General features: G+C 38.3%; 2 protein-coding genes across 6 annotated transcripts; one reads left to right on the plus strand and one right to left on the minus strand.

Annotated features, from left to right (window-relative positions):
* The first annotated feature begins 280 nt into the window (after window positions 1-280).
* Window positions 281-1,425, plus strand: LOC108843442 (probable transmembrane ascorbate ferrireductase 4). The gene is made up of 4 exons (XM_018616637.2): window positions 281-453; window positions 530-581; window positions 689-885; window positions 971-1,425. The coding sequence occupies exons 1-4, from the start codon at window positions 331-333 to the stop codon at window positions 1,295-1,297; spliced, it is 699 nt and encodes a 232-aa protein (XP_018472139.1). The 5' UTR covers window positions 281-330; the 3' UTR covers window positions 1,298-1,425.
* Window positions 1,426-1,929: 504 nt separating this feature from the next.
* On the minus strand, window positions 1,930-7,246 carry LOC108843440 (pentatricopeptide repeat-containing protein At4g33990). 5 transcript variants are annotated; one of them, XM_057002529.1, is made up of 4 exons: window positions 7,168-7,246; window positions 7,051-7,097; window positions 4,887-5,050; window positions 1,930-4,807 (listed from the first exon to the last, which is right to left on the minus strand). In XM_057002529.1, the coding sequence occupies exons 3-4, from the start codon at window positions 4,892-4,894 to the stop codon at window positions 2,347-2,349; spliced, it is 2,469 nt and encodes an 822-aa protein (XP_056858509.1). In that variant the 5' UTR covers window positions 4,895-5,050; window positions 7,051-7,097; window positions 7,168-7,246; the 3' UTR covers window positions 1,930-2,346. The 5 variants fall into 5 exon arrangements, with proteins under 5 accessions (XP_056858509.1, XP_056858510.1, XP_018472137.1 ...); XM_057002530.1 differs by lacking the exon at window positions 7,168-7,246 and having other exon boundaries at window positions 7,051-7,115; XM_018616635.2 differs by lacking the exons at window positions 7,051-7,097; window positions 7,168-7,246 and adding an exon at window positions 5,663-5,781 and having other exon boundaries at window positions 4,897-5,088.
* Between the last annotated feature and the right edge of the window lie 4,302 nt (window positions 7,247-11,548).

An 11,548-nucleotide genomic window follows, 5' to 3' on the forward strand; every position in this document is an offset into this window, starting at 1 on the left:
AAAATATAAAATCTTGTTTTTAATTTATATAAAATCCAAATTTTAATAGTGATAAAAAAGAGAGAATATAAATATACAAATATTAAAACTAATACTATAAATTATTTTTATGCATTGAGGTTTTTATTAAAGAGATATCATATATTCAAATATACTGTGTAAATTATGTATGACGTATTAAATAGTTTGACTTTGAGCACAGCACCAGCAGCCTCTAATAAAATGGGCCGTACAAGGAGACAGAGAGGTCCATTATATATAGATCCATTTTAACAAAACACGATTTCGTCTGCAACTCTGAGATAGTCAACTGATTGAAGAGAGAAAAGGATGGGGAATGATTCGCTTGTCTTGTTGGCGAGACTCTTAGGTTTAGTAATCGCAGTTGTGGTTGTGTACTGGTTTCTTTTGCTCAAGTCTACCTTCGCCCCTCGTAAAGGCTTCACATACACGGTAATTTTCTCATACTCTCTCTCTGGATCTTTATCTCTGGTCTCTCATCTATAATCAGTTTTGATCTCTCTTGTAGACAATCCATGCTTTGCTGATGGTGATTGGCTTTATTCTTGTAAGTGGAGAAGGTAATTAGTAGTAGTGAATCCTGATCCTATCTCTCTCTTAATTACTTACCCTTTTGAATGAACATTTCATCCATCTCTTTTAATTTGTTTCATTTTCAATTATGCAGCGATTTTGATACACAGATGGTTGCCTGGTTCAAAGAAAACGAAGAAAGCAGTTCATCTATTGCTACAAGGAGTGGCGTTACTCTCTGCACTCATTGGAATGTGGACAAAGTTCCATTATGAATCAGGAATCTTCTCTAATTTCTACAGTCTCCATTCTTGGATGGGTTTGCTCTCCGTTTCTCTCTTTGCTGCCCAGGTCCCTCCCTCCCTTACCAGTTTTTAACAAATTGTCTCTCAAATTTTAGAGTTGGTTTTATGTAATAACGAGTGTTGTGTTGCAGTGGGTGACTGGGTTCTTGAGTTTCTGGCATAGAGGACAAGTACGGGAAACGAGAACCACGTTGCTTCCATGGCACGTCTTCCTCGGACTCTACATCTACGGTCTGGCCATTGCCACCGCCGAGACCGGGATACTTGTGAAGCTGACACACCTTCAGACCAAGAGAAACCTCCCGAGACGCTGTGCTGAAGCAGTCGTCCTCAATGGTGTAGGGCTCGGCTTGGTTCTACTATGTGCCCTTGTTATTGCTTCCGCTGTTTTGCCCAAGTCTGGTAATGAGAAAATCGTTTATTCATCTCAAGACCGTCCCAAATGTTTGGCTTCTTGACTTCTCTTTTTTCTTTTTTTCTTTCTAATTTTGATGTTTTGATTTTTTTGGGACAAACTACACTGTCTCTGGTATACCAAAATGAACAAATTGGTTCTACTGACTATTTACTTGAGTAATTGCAACTACAGACTACAGTCTATTAACCAGTAAATAGTGTAACACTTGCAAAGTACTGCTAGCCTATTAATTTACTAGGAGATGAAACAGGACAAGTTGATGTAGTCTCCTGAGGTTAATAACCTCTGCAGGAAGCTGTGTTGATTCTTCACAATCAGCTTTAGGCAACGCTTCAAATGGATTATGTGTATTATTTTTGTTTATTCAACTGACGGTCTCGTACTAAGGGCTTCTCCAATAGAACACTATTTTCTCCTCTATAATTCACTCTATTTGAGTAACTCTATTATAGAGTTGATTTTGCTCCAATGGTTAACTCTATAATAGAGTAGAAAATAGAGGGATTCAACTATTTCACTCCAAATATAGAATAAAATAGTTGCATCCCTCTATTTTTCACTCTATAATAGAGTTAACCATTGGAGCAAAACTAACTCTATAATAGAGTTACTCTAAAATAGAGTAAATTATAGAGGAGAAAATAGTGTTCCATTGGAGATGGTCTAATGATATACAAAATGAATGATTATCTGTTAAATTATGTATTCTCATACTTGTATAAGATTAACAAAATTTGCAGATCCGACAAACAAATTTAGAAAACAACTTTTGATTAGGAGTATAACTCAACTTTCGCAACATTTTTTGGAGCAGAGGAGGTTTCATACCGTCTAAAGAGAGGACAAAAGATGTTTGCATCAAACTCGCCATCCATTACTGTAAGAAGACGTTAACGCCTTTGATCTCGACCATGTTATCCATAAGAACCTGTCTGAGCTCCAATCCACAGGATAATGCATAACAAGCCTTCATTTATCTGGCTTCATACGACTCCATGGTAAAGTCAGAGGTAGCAAGCTAAACAGAACCACACAAAGATACTGACAGATCCTAAGGCACCAAAACAATATTTGATTGGACCCAGTTAATCACCAGTAATCACCACAAGAGCAGACTCCATCCTTGAAATGATGAAACCGGTTCGAATCCCTCACAACGATCTCTCTCTCAGTGATTCTCGATATGAACTTGGTAACGCTATGGCAATCACTACACACCCTCAGGTTCTTAAAAATCTGAATCCTTGTCTTTGGAGGAGTGGTAATAAGCGCAAACGCAATAGCCAACCTTTCACTATGACTCATCAGTATATGCTCTTTCTCATCGTCCTCAACATCCTGCAGCACAAACCTATGGTCCGGTACATACCCAATCATCTTCATCTTCTCGTGCAACAACGTCAACTCCTTGTAGATTTCCTCACACATGGGATGCGTTTGGTTCCCCGTGTAAAACACTTCGACTCTGTTGTTTACTTCCATTGAGCTCCAACCTGGTGTCTTCCTCAAACCTTTCCCTCGTATCTCATCGACTCCCTCCCATTTTCCAGCACTAGCGTACATGTTTGACAGTAAAACATGATACCCTACATGCTCAGGTTCAACCTCGAACAGATGCTCAGACGCAACCTTGCCCAAATCCACGTTTCCATGCACTCTACAAGCACCGAGAAGAGCTCCCCAGATAGATGCATCAGGCTGAATCGGCATGGTTTTGATGAAGCTAAACGCGGTTTCTAACTGACCAGCTCTACCAAACAAGTCTACCATACAACCGTAATGTTTCAAGCTAGGTGCTATGCCGTAATCCGTTTGCATCATCTCAAAGCACCATCGACCCTCGTCTACTAGTCCAGAATGGCTACAAGCTGACAACAGAGTCACAAATGTGATATGATCAGGTTTCACTTCTTCATCAAGCATCTCTTTAAACAGCTTCATTGCCTTCTCCCCATGCCCGTGAAGGCCGTGACACGCTATCAACGTGTTCCACGGCACCGAGCTGACTCTTGGGATTTGATAAAACAAAGAGAGTGCATCCTCTAGCCGTCCACATTTTCCATACATATCCGCAAGGCTTGTTCCGATGAATACATCTGAGCAAAGACCGTTCTTCAAGAGACGGCCATGGATTTTCATACCTTGACGAAGCGCTCCAGACTGAGAACAAGCGGGCAAAACACTCACCCAAGTCCCTTGGTTAGGGGTTATCATCTCTCCACCTTCTTCCTCCTCCTCCATTTCGTTATACATCTCAATGGATTCAGTAGCAAAACCGTTTTGAGCATACCCAGATATTATTGTATTCCAAGAAATCACATCTTTATTTGAGAGCCAATCAAACACTGCTCTTGCTGAATCTACAAGGCCTAGCTTTGCATACATATCAACAACCGTGTTCCCAACGGTAATGTCTTCCAAAAGCCAGCCTTTCCTCAAAGTGAAGCCCTGCACGGATCTACCACCCAAGACGTCCCCTAACTGCGCAAGCGTAGAAGCCAAACTAATCAAAGTGAGGCAGTCTGGTTGAACTCTGTTTAGCCGCATCTCCTCAAACAGCCTAAGCGCTCTAAGCGGCTTCTCATTCAGCTCATAAGCCTTAATAATAGAGTTCCAAGAAATCAAATCCCTCACAATCATCCTGTCAAAAACCTTCTGGCATCCCTTAAGGTTACCAGATTCAGCATACATATCAATCAGCTTGTTGGAAACAAACAACTCAGAGTCCAGCCCATGTTTAATAGAGTACAAATGAATCAAAACTCCTCTAACGAAATCTCCAGCCTCTGTGCAAGCCGCAAGGAGACTTACAATAGTCACAGCATCCATGACTTTCAGCTCTTTAGAGAGAGCTAACGCCTCCTTGGCGTTTCCGCTTTGACAGTAACCTGAGATCATTGCGTTCCAAGAACCCATGTCTCGAACAGGCATCTCATCAAAGAGCATGCGTGCATTCGCCACCGGTCCATACCGGCAATACAAATGGACCAACGACGCAGCAACGAAGACGTCCCACACAAACCCAAACTTCAGAGCCGAGCAATGGATCTTCATCCCATCAAGCAAACTTCTACAAGCTTTCAAGACAGAAGGGAAAGTGCGGTAATCAGGTTGTAGTCCAGAAGTCATCATGAAGAGACTAAAACACCTAATAGCTTCTGAAGAGTTTCCCAAACGGACATAACCAGAGATCATCGCATTCCAAGCGTAAACATCTCTGTTCTGGATGTTGTCAAAGGCATGCCTAGCCAGAACAAGGCTCCCAAGATAGCAATAGAGGTTAACAAGTTTAGCAGAGATGCAGACGTTTTGGATTGCTTGGGAGACAATGAGACGCGCGTGAAGGCACTTGGCTGACTGTAGTTTAGTGCAGTGTCTGAAAAGCATGTGAACATCATCATCAATCCTTTTACCATGCTGAATATCAATCCCATGTTGTGTCCTACAATAATCTTCCAGAGCAATTGCGGGTGCTGAGAATTCTCTGAGAAGTGGTCCGAAAGGCTGCAAAACTCCGGTAAAGCGCCCACCTTTGCAGGTCTGAAACAGTCTGAAAACAGAAGAGAAAATATCAAAAACAAAAGGGATAGAAATTCAAGAAGGGTAATATGTACTGTATTCATTTGTACCTCAACATACATGCAATAAGGGGTCTTAGAAAAAAAACTAGAGATGATTCCCACCAAAAGGCTTCAGAGTGATATCAGTCATATAACATAGTTGCCTTGAACATTTCCCTAAACCATCATCTCCAAGCAACCCCAAAAGATTCAATTGGCCTCAAAGTCAACGACTGTAAGAAGACGAGGATCCAGGTTAGTTTACTACCAGCTGCACATAAAGAAAAAAAAAAGATAAGCTAAAAGCATGAAACCTTGTGTTCATAAACAGCTTTCTATCTGAGGAAATATGATTTATCAGAGAGTTCCAAAACCAAGTTCGAGTCTTTTGGGAAGTATAAAGTCAATATAGTATAAAGTTCGAGTCTTTTTTTATTTTATTAAGAGAAGTTGGTTTGGAACCAGTAAAGTGATGATGGATGCAAACTCATATCTTTCACAGAACAAACAGAAAACTCGCACATAGCAACTGTTAAATGTTTCTGCTCATAATTTAGACAGAACAAACAGCAAAATTACAGAAATAGAACAGAGAACAATCAACAATTTAAAGGTCATTCATTTCGCCCTTGTAACAAATGTAAAACCTGAGATCCAATAACAGTATCACAAAGGCATAACTTTTCTCTAAACCATCAGACCAAACGCCAAGCATCAGACACAAACGACAAACAGAGAGGCCAACATCGGATACAAACAATAGACACAGAGACAGAGAGAGAGAGAGAGAGAGAGAGAGAGAGAGAGAGAGAGAGAGAGTGAGAGAGAGAGATGTAGGAGATTACAGGGATGATTGAAGTCGCCGGTGTGTGTGGCTCCGTTGGGGGATATCGTCGGCGATTCAACCTATGATGAATGGTTCGGTTTCGTCTTTTTTATTTTTGTTCTTTTTGGTTTTGTTTGGTTTTCCGGTTGGTTTCGGTTTAATAAGATTATGAGTAATCCAGGTTTGGTTCAGACATTTTTGAGATTTTGGTTTAAATTCTTGGAAATTTTTATAACACATGTTTAATAATTTATAGGATTCTTTTTCTCTGAAGTTTTTTTTAACTTAGATTTTAATGATTTCTGACTTAAATTCTTGGAAGTTTTTCTTCTGAAGTTTAGTGATTTCTAAACCAAACAAACTGATTTTAATGATTATTTAATACATATATTTCCAAAATTATATGTTTATTTTTTACCACATAGATTTTTTCAACATATAGTGAAACTGAATCTATAATAGATAATAAGACTAACATTACACCTAAAATTATTTAAAATATGAAAATAATTAAGATCACAAATTAAAATTAAGAAAATGACAAATAAATAAATAACCTAAATTATGGAATATGTGGCAAATAATCAAAAATAAAATTATTATACAAAATAAATAAGCAAATTACCAATAAACAATGATAATACCTAGGTGTTTGGCTGCACATGTGAGAATAATTTTCTTATGAGTATTTATTAGTTTATGTCTTACTAATCTAAAACCAACACAATAAGTTATTATTTATATTTTCAAATATTTGAACTAAACATCAAAGTATTTATATATGTCAAATATTTTTTGTCAAAATATATAATTATTATTTTGTTAATTTTTTTAGAACACTCATATCTTAATTTTTTGAACTTCTATAGGAAAAATATTATTTCATATAGCAACATAATATATATAAGAATTACCTTATTTTATTTTTTTTAATAATTTTATCATATTATCATATTATCAGTTATTTAATATTTAATATAGCATATAAATTTTATATTATTAAAATAAAATGTGTTTTAATTAAATATAAAATTCATTAAGAGTATTGTTTAAATTAATAAATTAGTGAATCAGTTATAAACTAATAATAAATCAATAACCTAGTTAAAAATCTAAAATATAAACATGATAAATAAGAAAAACTAACTAAATTTTGATATAATATATAAATTTAATATTATTAAAATAAAATTCGTATATAAGATAAATTAAGAGTATTTTTTAAATTAATAAATTAGTGACAAATAATGATTTAGCTAAAACCTAATAAAAATATAATAAATAAATAAAAAACTAAAATTATGAAGAAGTTGACACATAATCCAAATCACTTCATAAATAATAGTATAGATAGATACCGAATTTCAATAAACAATAGACACAGAGACAGAGCGAGAGAGAGAGTACCTGACGATCGGTTTCCTGCCACATGCTATTTCTCAACAGATACGTTCCTGAACACGCAGAGAAATCAGAACCAAGAGAGAGATACAGAGAGCTTGTACGGAACACAGAGCGTTGTACCTTAAGCAGGTACGGAAGAGAAGAACAGAGACAGGGAACTCAAACCGCCGGAAGAGAATCGAGTAGAGAGGGAACCTGTGGAAAAGGGTAAACAACAACGTTGGTTCTTTTTTTTTTCTTATTCCTTCACTCGACGTAGTTTTCCATTCAGCTTTTTTTTTAGCTTCTTTTTTTTTTAAAGTTAGCGGTTAAACTAAAAATTAAAACTAATTTAACGTTAGAAGTATTTACATTTTTCTAACGAAGTACGATTGTTTAGGTGGTGCACGATTAGGGCTGGCACAAAATCCGTAACCCAAAATGCGAACTAAACTCGAACAAAAAAATCTGATCTGTACTCAGTCCGAAATGTAAAAAATATGTGAATGGATCTTGTAGGGTATTACAAAATATATCCGATCCCGAAGTATTATTAACTGAACCTGAACAGATAATCCAAAAAATTCGAAAATCCAAAAAAGTATCCGAAGATACAGATCCAAATATCCAAATTGTTATACAATACAAATATTTAAAACATAAATATGTACTTCAAATATTCAGTTTCATATTTATTTGGATATGATATCTAATAATAATTATTAAAAAATTATATAAATATGTTAAATACTTCATTATATATAAATAAGTATATATTTCTTATGTTTTGTTTTTAAATTTTATTTTGAGTATATTTCAAATCCGAACGATATATAGTCATTTTGGATACATCCGAACCGATCTGAAACCAATGTGTTATATCCAAATCTAATTCATAATTGTAAATTTACTAGAATATAATCTAGAAGGTATTACAAAATAGAACCGAAATCCAAAATATCTCATCCAAACCCGAACATCTCATGCCTATGCACGATAATCATGGTTATATTAGAAACAAACGTTCTATCACCAAAAACCTTGCTGATTTGGTTTAGAAAGGCATATATCGTGACTGATGCACACTTTCGAGAAGTGCTGTGCTGTACAATAAGTGTTGTTCAACAACATTTTTAAGAGATGCTAATAAAAACCCCAATACATACATATCTACGTAAACCTTCCAAATCATATATATACTTCCCATTTCCCATTCATTTTATATTTTGAAACAACAGAAACTTTCTAAAACATCGTGTAATTTGAAATGGAGATAATGTAATTTATTTTCTTCACCTCTCATTTGTCTATAATATCTAGGCTTACTTTAAGTCAAACATTAAGTTTATGAGTCCATGAGAGATAAATTACCACATCCTCCTTCGGAAATTTTCATTTGCATTTTTCCTCTTGTGTCGTCAATTGTAGGACTCAGTAGAAGAGTGATTACAGATTTGAGACAGACAGTTTTGTTTGTGTCCATATGTAGCCACTCTTCCACTGGGAGATCTCCAATATACACACGAGCAAAAATTGCAGGTGGAAATTGTCGAGGAAGGACGTGTATAATCTTCTGTTATGGCCTCCTAAACTTAATGCTTTTCTTGGAGTGGGCCTAGACATGATACACAAATGATAGGTGCAGAAAAAAAGACAATGCTATTACATCCAAAAATCCTGCTGACGATGCAATCTATGAAGGTAACTTTGGAAACTATACATTTACTTTTGAAACCGGAGATGAGGGATTAGGCATGTTAAAATTGTATTGTTTGATTTGAAAAACAGTCGTGGGGATGCCTACTGTAAACAATAAGCTTTATATCAGACCTGGTGAATGTAGAAAATTGTATGATATTGATAGCGTTAAAGATGAGTTGGGTATCCATGATTACGATGTATGAATATGGTTATCGATTATTGTTATAAATAAAATTGTATGATACCCTTAAAGATGAGTTGAGTCATCTTTATCCATGATTAGAATGTATGAATATGGTTATTTTATTGTGTTTGATAAAATAATGTTTTTTTGGTTTGGAGAAACATACAGAACACTAGATCCTGAGAGAAGCAGAAGACTAATGCAAGCTGTACTGTGAACTGGAGTAAGAACGAGATAAGCTTCTCCGCAGCTGAAACTTGACCCTCATAGTGAGGATAAATGTGGTAAAAGTAGATTGAGAAGTTGTGCCTTAGATCCGTGCGTGTGAGGTGATACAAGAGAGGCTCGTGAAGGAACTCGTGTCCATACAAAATTAAAGTGGAAGGAAACAGCATTGCAAGCTAGAAAACTCCCCCACTCCTCCCCCCACCCCACCCCACCCCGAGATATTAAACCAAACATGATTCTTGTTGGGCCCAAATATGACCCCCTAGCTAGTGATAGACAATAAGAAATGATAACAGGCCGTGAAAGGCCCATCATGAATTCAATCTTCAAAAACAGCTAAGTCAGATCCGGAGGCTGTGAGCTGGAGATGTTCATCAGAGAGGTCAAGGAAAAGAGGCAGCTCGTTGACAAGTAAACAGGCGCAGGACCTGGTCAAAGAGGTAGCTCGTGGACAAGTAAATAGGCGCAGGACCCGGTCAAAGGGAAGCTGTTACAAATCCCTCAAATCACGGAGAGGATCTCGGGAACCTGTTGGTAGCAACCGACGGGACCTGAGGCTATTTAAAGAGAAAGCAAGTCAAGAAAGAAGATAGATTGGATCCATATTTCACTCGATACTCTGAAAACATTCTCATTCACATCACATTCTTATTATCTTTGTAATCATAAAGGATCACTCTTTGTAATCACTCTTTATCAAAATCATCAATACAAATCAAAGTTCATTCAACAAGTTATTACGGGATTCAGCCCACGTTATCTTTCCCTAACCTTTCCTAAACATTAAACCTGATCTAAAATCTAGGTGTGAGTTTAACCCCTCACAATTGGCGCCGTCTGTGGGGAAGAAACAATGGAATCCCTTACTCCAACTTAAGAATGAATCCAGTCGATCAGACAACAAATTCATCTAACCGATGAACAGTATCCCGATGAACAGTACTCGGATGAACAGTACTGGATGAACAGTATCCCGATGAACAGTATCCCGATGAACAGTATCTCGATGAACAGTATCCCGATGAACAGTATCCCGATGAACAGTACTCGGATGAACAGTACTGGAAGAACAGTATCTCGATGAACAGTATCTCGATGAACAGTATCTCGATGAACAGTGCTGGAGCAGCCAACACGAGAACTTCCAATGGGATCGATCCAGGGCTCCCAGCCCTCGTTACCCCTCAGCACCAACCTTCTCCGAACCAGACGGAGGCTCAGCTCTCTGAGATCCGTCGCATGATGATGCAGCTGGTAGAAAAAGCTCAAGAAGGTGAGCGTACAATGCAACAGCTAGCCGCTCGGCAGCAACGATTTGAAGAGGTCACTAGATCTCTAACTGCAACAACCCAACCACCGCAACGTCAGGGCTTGGGAGTGACCTTCCGAGATCAAATAACTGACCCCTCGTTCCCTCGAGGATGTCTCGACTTTTCCCTTGATAACACTGGATCAGGAGAACAGGGACCAGCTTTCCAAACGCCTCATGCTAGGACAGCTCCCGTGTTCAGTCCACCCCTCACCAGTGCTATGGGAAGCAACATAGCATCGACTAGCTCTATTCCCGATCAGGTAACTGGTCAGAGCGCTCGCTTACCTCCTCCACCACCTATTCTTAGGTCAGGAGAAGGAGTATCCGACCCGTCCGGGGGCAGAACGTCAGCTCCGGTGTTTCGGGCCAGAAACCTAAACACGAATCCGGGCGAACATCAAAGGACGGATGCTGATCCTACAGCTCGCCCCACTAACCTAACTCGTCAAAATAACCCAATAGCCAGTGAGCAAATCAGCCCACCGAGCACTTGGAAAAATGATCGAACACGATTCCATCAGGGACCTGTTCGCCAGGTACATGTTCGTCAGGTACCTAACGATGACCCGACTGTCCTTCCTCTAGAGGGACCTGAGGCTATTCGCAGATATATGGAGCGAACTCACGCAGCTCTCCAAAAATTGGGAGCTCAAGTCCACAAGGCAACGAGCTCAGCTCCCGAAATTGAGAGCTTGATTGAGGATACCTGTGGAAGTCCATTCACTGACAGAATTGCCAGCTCTTACGTAAGAGATACCTGAAAAATTAAGATCCCCGAATACAACGGGACCTTGGACCCGAAGGCCTACCTAAGAGCCTTCCGGCTAGCTATCGTGAAGGCTCACTTCACGAAAGAAGAATGTGATGCAGGTTATTGCAGGACATTCGCCGAAAACCTGGTCGGAACAGCCCTCAAATGGTTCTCTGGTCTTGAACCAAATTCGATAAACAGTTTCGACCAGTTAAGTAATGCCTTCATGAAGCAATACTCGACTCACATCCTAAAAGCAAGCATCTGAGGCTGACCTCTGGAAAATTAAACAAGGAGTGAGAGACTCGCTACGAGCCTACATCAAAAAAGTCAGAGCAGTAAGAAC

This window comes from Raphanus sativus, chromosome 2 (assembly GCF_000801105.2).
Source record: "Raphanus sativus cultivar WK10039 chromosome 2, ASM80110v3, whole genome shotgun sequence".
NCBI classification, from domain to species: Eukaryota; Viridiplantae; Streptophyta; class Magnoliopsida; order Brassicales; family Brassicaceae; genus Raphanus; species Raphanus sativus.

Excerpts from the sequence above, each read along its gene's own strand:
- LOC108843442 (XM_018616637.2), top strand. The coding sequence starts at position 331 with ATGGGGAATGATTCGCTTGTCTTGTTGGCGAGACTCTTAGGTTTAGTA. Across the intron at positions 582-688 it reads TATTCTTGTAAGTGGAGAAG|CGATTTTGATACACAGATGG; the intron begins GTAATTAGTAGT and ends TCAATTATGCAG. Across the intron at positions 886-970 it reads TTTCTCTCTTTGCTGCCCAG|TGGGTGACTGGGTTCTTGAG; the intron begins GTCCCTCCCTCC and ends GTTGTGTTGCAG.